Source organism: Thamnophis elegans, chromosome 3 (assembly GCF_009769535.1).
Source record: "Thamnophis elegans isolate rThaEle1 chromosome 3, rThaEle1.pri, whole genome shotgun sequence".
Lineage (NCBI taxonomy): Eukaryota > Metazoa > Chordata > Lepidosauria > Squamata > Colubridae > Thamnophis > Thamnophis elegans.
The window spans coordinates 59,376,398-59,387,473 of NC_045543.1; the positions used below are offsets into that span (position 1 = coordinate 59,376,398).

The 11,076-nt window shown below is 40.8% G+C and overlaps 1 protein-coding gene across 1 annotated transcript in view; it reads right to left on the reverse strand.

The window, feature by feature from the left end:
- Positions 1-10,866, reverse strand: part of SMC2 (structural maintenance of chromosomes 2) — a 35,094-nt gene extending 24,228 nt beyond the window's left edge. Inside the window, 11 exon segments of the mRNA XM_032212450.1 lie at positions 1,257-1,490; positions 2,791-2,940; positions 4,111-4,344; positions 5,986-6,030; positions 6,143-6,253; positions 6,341-6,379; positions 8,300-8,349; positions 8,352-8,421; positions 8,636-8,785; positions 9,325-9,536; positions 10,622-10,866. Of these exon segments, the coding sequence (XP_032068341.1) occupies positions 1,257-1,490; positions 2,791-2,940; positions 4,111-4,344; positions 5,986-6,030; positions 6,143-6,253; positions 6,341-6,379; positions 8,300-8,349; positions 8,352-8,421; positions 8,636-8,785; positions 9,325-9,492 (1,251 nt within the window). The 5' untranslated portion in view covers positions 9,493-9,536; positions 10,622-10,866.
- Positions 10,867-11,076: the final 210 nt, after the last annotated feature.

An 11,076-nucleotide genomic window follows, 5' to 3' on the forward strand; every position in this document is an offset into this window, starting at 1 on the left:
GCCAAGAGGGAATGAATCAGGAATGAGGCCAAATATTAATATCTAATCAGAGAAAGTGACTATTGCTAAGAATGTTCTTAACATGCAATCGTCAAGGGAAGGCTGATGGGGACCATTGTGCCTATGAATCTCTCCCTTATTGCAATTTTTAACAAATGGCAATTTAGAAAATGGATGCTTTTAGGGTTTGACCAATGAATGTAGGCAGAGCAGAATATATTTTACAGTAGTACACATTGGCTCAAATGTCCTGATGTAACAAGAGAAAACATTTTTAAAAATGATATTTACATTCTCTTCCAGCTATTTAGGAGCATATTAATGGAACTTAGGAAGAGGTGTAGAATTCATGGCAGCAAATTAAAATTCAAGAGAGCCCATAATAGAAGATGAAAAAAGCTCATCTTTAATGCAGAAAATATATATTGGATTCCAAAAAACAAACAAACCCTCTTCTTCAATCCCTTCCTTATTCCAGATACTTCTTTTTATCACTGCTTTTGTAGTCAACTATCTGACTTCATGAGTTGAAATCCCACAGCTCACAACAGTGTTTAAGTTATTTTGATACAGGTACTCCTCACTTAACTATTTGAAGTTATGACAGACCCCCACCCAAAAGCTACTGACAACCCAATTTTAGAGTTCTGATGGACACTGGCAACAGTCTCACTTTTATGGCCGATTGCAGTGTTCTGTGGTCACGAGACCACAATTAACAATGTTTTTTTCCTCATTCCTGACCTTTTTTAAGTTTCCAGCAAAAAACACCCATAGGAATACATAGATTTGCTTCATGTCCACAGCATTCCATTAACAACAACTGTATTCACTTAATGACCACAGCAAAGAAATCATAAAAGTGTCTGGTCATGTGACTTACTACCATCATGACTTATGACAGAAATTTTGGGCTCCATTATGATCGTAAGACAGAGTGCTGAAGTGGCCTAGAGGTGGAGCTCTCACCTCACAATCAGAAGGCTGTGAGTTCGATCCTAGGTAGGGGCAGATATTCCTCTCTTTGGGCACACTGAGAATGTATCTGCCGAACAAAACTCCACATTGGGGACAAGAAGGGCATCCGGCCATTAAAAAGCACACTGCTAGATCCATTCAGCTGCCCAGACTCCACCCCGCAAGGGATTTATGGGGTCTTTAAAAGGAGATTACGATAGTAAGACAAGGATTATCTGTACATGGCATTTGAATCATATGGTGCACCCAATTTGCCCAGAGACACATTTATTACTTACTTGTTTTGCTTCTGTCTCTGCTTTGCTTATGTCATTCTTGCAAGTCATCATCTGTCCAGCAAGAGTAGCATCTTCCCCATCTTCACTGCTGGACAGTCCAACTGACACTGCATTGAAATGCTGCTGTGCTGCAACCAGAGCCTCAGTGTCTTTACTGTTTTCCTCTTGAAGAACACTCAAAGCATCACTCAACTTCTTCACTTCTTTTTCCTTCAAAGCTAAAGCTTTAGAATCCTAAAACAAAACAGAAGTATGATTAAAAGGCCAATTTAAAAAAGGAAAAAAATACAAATTAATAAGAAAAGCTAAGTGCAAACCTACTTTATCCCATAATAAAGTTCCAATGAAAGTCGAGAATTAAAACAACAGTAATCCTAAAGGAATAATTAATTTGGCTGGCCAATCCTGAATCCGGCCCTGTTTTGGCACTTTTCTGCAGTTTAGATCACATCTACATATAATTATTTAGAAATAAGCCTCACTGTGTTCATAAAGTTCATTTATGTGGTCATAAAGTAAAACGTCACATGACTGTGCCAAGTTGTATCCGTTTCAGCTGTAGGTCATTATACAATGTGCTTTGACCCCCTCCTCTGTCCAGTAATGAAAGCCGAAACAAGCTTAGCTAGAATGTACTTTTAATAGCAAGAAGCCAAAATCTCGGTGGCTGAAAGCCAAGCAAACAGATAAGGACCTTGGCAGCAAGTCAGACAAACCTTGGCAGCAAGTCAGACAAACCTTGACAGCAATCCAGCCTGCCAAGTTAGTTACGTTCTCTTTAGTCAATGCGTTGACTTCTGCAAGAGGGGCATGTCAGCAGCAGTCTTTTTTATAGGCTGGAGAGGAGCCTAATGACCACCAGCTGAGCGCAATTACGTCCTGTAATTACGTAATTGTTCCCGACGCCGAGTAGCTCTTCGATGGCGTGCATCCAGGAACAATTCACTGCTGGCTTCTGGATCACTCTCCCTTGTCTCCTCCCCACTGGTCCAAGGCTTAGGCGCCACCTGGGGGCCAACCAGTCTCTCTGTGCCCTGCTTGGAGTCGGAACCCTGTCCAGGGTCCTCATCCTCCAGAGCCGACTCATAGGGCCCCTCGCTGGTGGCAGCTCCAACGGCTCCTGCTGGGCCACAACACAATGTCATGTGACCAGGTCGGCTTTCCCATTCGCTTTGCTTGCCTGAAACCAACTGTGAAGGTTGTGAGTGGTGATCATGTGACAGTGGATGCTGTAACCACCGTACATGAACACTGGTTGCCAAGCAACCGAATCGCAATTACTTGATCAGAGGGGCGCTGTGACAGCCACATCTTTGAGGACCAGTCATAAAATTTCCTGTTTTGGTGTCATCATAACTTTGAAGGATTACCGAACTAAGTGAAAACTATATGTACTTTTAAAATACTGTGATATCCTAGTGTAGAAGTACTTGTATACAGTACACTATATATTTTCAAACATATGCTTATCATGAATATAATTGTACGGGGGGGGGGAATAGTGTATATTTTAAAGAGCATTTCCATTGCTTACCTCTTCCATGGCTTTAACCAATTCATTCCGCTTTTTCTCTTCACTTTGTAAATTTTGCTTTTTGATAGCAAGGGTACTTTGTACTTTGGTATCAGTTCTCTGAATCTCGGCAAGACCTTCCTCTAGAGAATGGAGCGCACCACCAAATTCCTATGGATACAATTTGTTTTAGTAGAAGCAGATTTATGTTTGCAATAGTACCTCTACACATCTTCCTCAGGCCCTTCACTAACACAAGAAAAATGAGAATGAAACAAAAGACAATTAACAATTAAAATCCTTCCCTGAATGTCAGCTTCTTGAATGATTCTGTACCAAACAGGAACTTAACTATGGAGCACACGGAAAATCTTTTTACAGTAAAGCACATTCTATGCTTACACATTATACAAAGCCCCTGTTCATGATATCAGCTTAACATACTCTGTGATTGTAGCCCGTTCAGTATTTTATGCCAGTTTGTGAGTTAGCGCTCTATGAATCCAGGCATTAAACATGCTTGCTCAGTGCCCTGAACTATAGCAAGTTTGAGCCTTTCTGACCTGGCTATAGCAATATAGCACTTAGACTTATATACCACTTCATAGTGCTTTACAGCCCCCTCTAAGCGGTTTACAGGGTCAGCCTATTGCCCCCAACAATCTGGGTCCTCATTTTACCCATCTCGGAAGGATGGAAGGCTGAGTCAACCTTGAGCCAGTGAGATTTGAATTGTTGAACTGCAGGTAACATTCAACTGCAGTCTAAACACTGAACCACCTCGGCTCTATACCACTGTTTAGTGTTCAAAAGTGGATTAACATTTACAGGATTAGAAACAACTTCTGGACAAAGACTCTTCTTTTTGTTGTAACCCATTGTTACCTAGTTCACTGGTCCCCAACCTTTCCAGCTTGGTAGAATTGCAAGGGGGGGATGATTCTGTGAGAACGACAGGTGCATGGCTGAATGTGGAGCTTTACGCACAAGCATGAGTACCTTCCACTCGCACAAATGGAGGTTCGCACACATGCCCCCCCCCTGCTTGTGCAGCCCAATTCCAAGTGGGCTGCAGCCCAGTAGTGGGCCGTAGTTCTGGTGTTGGGGACCCCTGATCTAGATAACTGGATATATGTAATGTCATTCTGAACACTTTACTAGCTTCTCGTTGTTCAATTAATTGTATTAAACATGTTTCTAATGTCATTATTTCTTCAAACAAATAAAACTCTCTAGTTTTATTTTTTACACATGAGCAGCCTATAATTTTAATAAAGTGGCTAAAATGAGTTTTACTATTCATATTAGCATATTGTAATAAAGTAACTGGACAGGTCTTACTTGATCCCTTTTCTTTTCCATCTCTGATATTTCTTTGCTAAGTTCCTTCACTTTCTTCCCATTTTCAGTCATCTCTTCTTGAAGTTTTGAAATGCTGTTTTCCATCTCCTTCAGCACATCAGCAGAATGTCCCTTGGTTTCTTCAGCTATTGTAAACTGATACGCCACATACAGACGGTTCAGATGTTCTATCTCTCTCACAACTTTTTGGTATTCCAAATAGGAGGATCGTTCCTGGTTAGGCAAATAAAATAATGCATCATTGACAGCTACAGCAAGCCATAATATACAGGAAGTCTTCCATTTACAAGAGTTTATTTAGTGACAGTTCAAAGTTGCAACCGCACTGAAAAATGACATGTGACCATTTTTCACACTTTTGACCATTGTAGTATCCTATCATCACAACAGAGGTGGTATTCAGCAGGTTCTGACCAATTCTGGAGAACCGTAGCAGAAATTTTGAGTATTACCTCTGACTGGCCCTGCCCCCATCTATTTTCTGTCTCCCAAGTCCCAGCTGATCGGGAGGGAATGGGGATTTTGCAGTAACCTTCCCCTTGAGTGGAAAGGGAATGGAGACTTTACAGTATCCTTCCCCTACCATGCATACCAAGCCACGCCCACAGAACCAGTAGTAATACATCACATAATCAAAACTCACTTAACAAGTGGAACATGAAAGACTGTAAAATGGAGCAAAACTCACTTAACAACTGTCTTGCTTAGCAACAGATGTTTTGGGCTCAATTGTGGTCATAAGTTAAGGATAACCTTTATTTCATTAGAATACAGGTAGTCCTCAACTTACAATCACAATTGAGCCTAAATTTCCGTTGTTGAGACATTTGTTAAGTGAGTTTTGCTCTGTTTTACAACCTTTCTTGCCCCAGTTGATAAGTTAATAATAGCAATAGCACTTAGACGTATACCGTTTCACAGTGTTTTTACAGTCCTCTCTAAGCAGTTTACAGAGTCAGCATATTGCCCCCAACAATCTGGGTCCTCATTTTATCGACCTCAGAAGGAGGGAAAGCTGAGTCAAACTTGAGCCTGATGAGACTTGAACTGCCAAACTGATGGCAGCCGGTGATCAGCAGTAGCAGCCTGCAGTACTTCACTCTAACCACTGCACCACTGTGGCTCCACCAGTAACCTGGTTGTTAAGTGAATCTGGCTTCCCCATTGACTTTGCTTGTCAGAAGGTCATCACAAAAGATGATCACATGACCTTGGGACACAGCAACAGTCAATATGAACCAGTTACCAAGCATCTGCACTTTGATCACATTATCATGGAGATGCTGCAAAGGTCGTAACTGTGAAAAATGGTCATAGGTCATTTTTTGCAGTGTTGTTGTAACTCTGAATGATCACTAAAACTGTTTTAAGTCGAGGACTAGCTGTATGACAGAATAGCTGTTCTGCATAAAAGAAACTGAGAGATTCCTTCTCTTTCTTGCGGTTCTCCACAGTTGCTCATGATGATGAATCGAAGGAAAGGGGGGAATTTTTATTGCATAAATACTTTTCCACTTTCATATTTTGGGATTTTGCCCATGGGTGCAATAGAAATAAAATGCAAAGTCTAATCTCATTGAATCAAATTATTTCAGAATTTCCATTAGCAAGCTGGGATTTGTAACTTGCTTAATAGTAAATCACACTGAATTCAGTAGGATTACTGGTAATAGCTGTATAATAAGAGATAATGTTCTTTGCTTTTGATTGAGGTTGCTTGAACACAATGAATTAAATAGTTAATAATTTAATAATAATTTAATAGTTAAATAGACAATAGTTTATAATGCTGCACACAATCAGTTTGTAGGACTCGAGTTTTATTGTAAACTGTTTAGTTTAAACTGTAAATACCTCTTTCAGTTTTTGCAAGGTGGGTGTGATTTCTTCCTCTAAAATCTGTAAATAAAAGCAAGATGTACTTAATTTTTCTATTCTCAAATTGAACCACAGCAATTTTATTTTCTTAAGAAGATTAATCTAAATATAGGATCAAGTAACCATAATGTACCGTGCAAATTTCTTTGAGTTTTGCTTCTTTTTTCTCAATAGTTTTTTGTGCTGCAAGTTTCTTACACTCATACATTCTTGTGCCAGCTGCTTCTTCAATCATAGCCAATATCTAGAATAGCAGTAATAAAAATATAATACAACCACAGATCAAGCTGTTTAAAAGATAAAAATCACATTAATAGAAAGTCATGCTTACCTCTGGAGGCTTCATATTGAGTACTTTGGTAATTCGGCCCTAAGATAGAAAGGAAAATAGCCAGCCATTAATATCTTAGTATTTTAAAGGCCTTATAATAATCTACATATAGTGAATTATGGTGCTTATTTCCTTTGGAAGAGAAAGGAGCATCTAGAATGGGACAATCATAGCACATTTGGAACAAAACAATTGGGCAGAATGGTAGCTCATGGAAAGCTTTGTTACTATGTTTTTCCACCTATAGTTTTACAAGATGATCAGAGATATCCCTGCAATATCCTTTTTGACACTAGAGGCATGCAACCAATTGTAACCAATAAAGAAAGAACAAGATATCATACGTTTAATTCTGGGCTGAATTAGCAGAAGCTAATTAGGTTTTGACAAGGAAAGGTGAGTTTAAAAACAGGAGAAGGGCATATTAAATTTGATTTGATTTGATTGCACTTATATGCCACCCTATTCCTGGAGGGACTCAGGGCGGCTCACAAACCAAAGGTAGGGGATACAGACAAGAGGAAAAACAACAAACAAGCAACTACAGAAAGGATTTAAAAACAATCCACAGCCACACAATTCGAGCGGGGACGGGAACTCGTCAGCCCCAGGCCTGTCGGAACAGCCAGGTTTTAATAGCAATAGCAGTAGATTTATATACCGCTTCATAGGGCTTTCAGCCCTCTCTAAGCGGTTTACAGAGAGTCAGCATATTGCCCCCAACAATCTGGGTCCTCATTTTACCCACCTCGGAAGGATGGAAGGCTGAGTCAACCCTGAGCCGGTGAGATTTGAACCGCTGAACTGCTGATCTAGCAGTAGCCTGCAGTGCTGCATTTAACCACTGCGCCACCTTGGCTCATACCAAGGGCTTTGCGGAAAGCCTGAAGGGTGGTAAGGGTCCAAATCTCCACGGGGAGCTCGTTCCAGAGGGCCGGAGCAGCCACAGAGAAGGCCCTCCTCCGGGTGGTAGACAATCGGCATTGGCCGATAGATGGGATTCAGATGAGGCCTAGTCTGTGGGATCTAATAGGTCTGTTGGAGGTAATTGGCAGCAGGCAGCCTCTCAAGTACCCAGGTCCAATACCATGAAGGGCTTTATAAGTGACGACTAGCACCTTGAAGCATATCCGGAGACCAATAGGCAGCCAGTGCAGCTCGCGGAGGATAGGTGTAACATGGGTGTACCGGGGTGCACCCACAATCGCTCGCGCTGCATTCTGGACAAGCTGAAGTCTCCGAATGCTCTTCAAGGGCTGCCCCATGTAGAGCGCATTGCAGTAGTCCAGTCTTGAGGTCACAAGGGCATGAGTGACTGTTGCGAGGTAGGGACGCAATTGGTGCACCAGGCGAACCTGGGCAAATGCCCCCCTGGTCACAGCCGACAAATGGTGTTCTAAAGTCAGCTGTCCAGGAGGACTCCCAAATTGCGAACCCTGTCTGAGGGGCATACAATTTCACCCCCCCAGCCTGAGAGATGGAATACTTGGCCAATTGTTGGGAGGGAAACACACAAGCCACTCGGTCTTGTCAGGATTGAGTGCAAGTTTGTTTACCCCCATCCAGACCCTCACAGCCTCCAGGCACTGACACATCACGTCAACCGCTTCACTGAGATGGCACGGGGGCGGACAGATACAGCTGTGTATCGTCTGCATACTGGTGATATTTTATCCCGTGCCGCCGAATGATCTCACCCAGCGGCTTCATGTAGATGTTAAACAGGACGGGGGAAAGGACCGAACCCTGCGGCACCCCATACCTAAGGGGCCTAGGGGTCGATCTCTGCCCTCCAACCAACACCGACTGCGACCTGTCCGAGAGGTAGGAGGAGACCACCGAAGAACGGTGCCTCCCACCCCCACCTCACGCAACCGTGATAAAAAGCACCACAAGTTTAAAATCTAGAAGAACAATACAATTTTAAAAAAGGAAGATTATGAACATATACTTCATTACCTGCATAATAAGAAAATGAGGATTATTGACATTCAATCCAACAGAGCAGAGAGATCTTGTACTCTGGTATTGTTTGCATTGACACCATTGATTAAGTATTTATTTCTGCCTCCAATCACCACCTTAAAAAGAATGATAAAGGACTATTAGCATGTATCATCTTATCATCTCAAACAAATTGATATTTAGCATATACTGTTTTAAAAATGACCTAACTTCAAAACTATTTAGAAAAAAGAAATCAAGGTTTTCATTTTTTCTACTTGCACCAATTTTTAAAAATACTGTAAGGACATCCTTTACAGAAATGTTTAAGACATTATTACATTGGCTCACCTGTCTTGTGACTGTTATCTCATCATGATTCTCAAATCCTAGTGGACTCTGCTTCTTATCAAAATTATCAAAAGTGATAGAAACAGAAGCCTTAGTAATTCCAGCCTGCCCATTTTTGTAAACAAGATCTTGCAAGTTGGAAGCTCTCACCTAAAATGAATTTTAAGACAAAATGATATCACTAAGATAAACAGATAGGGATGCTTGGGTTATAGGATTGCATCACAAAATAAATGTACTGATTCTATTAAAAACAAATATTATGCTCCTGCATAAACCTTTTGTACATTTACATGTATTGTCAACCCATCATTCCAATCTACAATTCAGTTCACTCAAGAGAGACCGGGTAAACCGATTTTAAGGGATGTGGTATAGGCAAAACTTATTATAAAAGTTTATCGGAGTCTGTCCTTCTCAAAATTTATGTTTATAAAAAATATTTATGAATAGGCCCATGGCCAAAATTCAACTGAATTTTTCCCCAATGTTATACTTTTATCAATTTGCCATGTTAAATTATCATTCTCTTGCAAATAAAGATCAATATACATTATCAGGATTTATGTTGAATTTTAAGAAGAGAACCCTCCTAAAATATACTTCAGAGCTAGTCCAAGAGGCAGTAGTAAACATGCTAAGAGCAGGATTTTTTAAAGGTAGCCAATATTTGAGAGATATGTACTTACCTGTGACAGATTGGTGATTCCCAATAAAAAACAGATGGAGTCCAGGATATTTGATTTGCCACTTCCATTTAAGCCAGTAATAGCATTGAATAGAGGGTCAAAATCATTAACCTCTGTTCTCTGAGCGTAAGACTTAAAACCTTCAAGAACAATTGACCTGATGTACATTTCTGCTTATTTTCCTATAAATTACAAATATATTCACCTCCAACCTATAAAACAAACATTTGTTCCATTATTCAACAGATCATTTCTATATAAATGGATTATATACATCATCTTGATACAAAAAAAGCAAGATCACAAATTAAGTCCCACTGACTTCATCATTATTAGACCTCCCATATTATGTGGGAACAATTAATATTTGCTTTGTAGCCCAGAGAATATATATGAGGAATTGACAGCGTATCTTTAAAAAAAACCATTTGACAAAAATGTATCTCAACATGAGTAACAAGCTTATATTAATTATCCTCGTTGAGACAAAACCCACAAAATTCTTGGTACTATTTAGGTTGCAGCCCACACTCTTGTTTAGGTAAATGCAGTTAGAATAAACAGGTAGTCCTTGACATGATCACAATTGAATCCAACATTCTGTTGTTAAGTGAGGCATTTGTTGCATAAACAATTGGACCCATTTTACGGCTTTTCTTGCCCCAGTTGTTAGGCGAATCACTGCAGTTGGTAAGTTAGTAACACAGTTAAGTGAATCTGGCTTCCCCATTGACTTTGCTTCTCAAAAGGTCGCAAAAAGGGGATCCCAGGACCTCAGGACGCTGCAATGGTTATAAGTATGAACCCATTGCCAAGCATCTGAATTCTAATCACATGACCACGAGGATGTTGCAATGGTCCTAATTGTGACAAATGGTCATATGTCACTTAGGTGTGCGACGCTGCATCTAGATGAGCTAAATAATAAAGATCCCTATGTTCAAAACACAAAACTTGCAATAAGACATTTTAGATATTTTCCAAACTGCCTACCCGGTATAAGCCAAACAATTGACAAACAAAACTATAGATCCATCCACGTCTGGTATACCCCGCCCTGCCTTTAAAAGTTTCTACTACGGGTTATTTTTTTCTAGAAAAGGGAATCCGAATTCGAAGTGTTGGATTTAATCGGATTTATGTCGACCTAAAAGTCCCTTGATTGACAGTCTAAAAGTGTCCTTTGATTAGTTTAAGATGCGGCGGGAGCAAAACAAAAAACAAAAACCCTAGCGGATATTTGGGCCCCTAATAATTTAGGAGACTCCGATTCCCCTCAAACGGCATTAGTCCTCACCGCCAGGCAGGGCTGCTTTCCTTCCCAACCGACTTGACCAGCAGCCGCTCCAGCGACTTTTCCGCTTCGTCCGCTTGAATTTGGCGCGGGGGTCCTTTTGTTCCGTTCCGCGCAGAAATTCAACTTAGGGCTGTCCCGCATATTGCCTGATTTATTTATTTTTTTGCTTCGTCAAGAAATCGAGTGAGTCAGGCAATTTAGAGAGGCTACCCAATGAGGAAAAACAACCTGACGGGCTCCTAAGCTCCATTTCACGCAGCAACGCGATTGGTGGGAAAGAATTAGACCCAAGCGGAGGGGCCCCGAGAGATTACCAGAGCACGCTTACTTTCTCAGGCCCCGCCCTCCATTTGGATTTAAAGCGGCAGTAACTCCAGAAACTGTTACATTTTGCAAGGAGGGAATATCCTGTGGTTGGAGCCCTGGATTAAGATGAAGCTGTAGTTTCAGAGGGC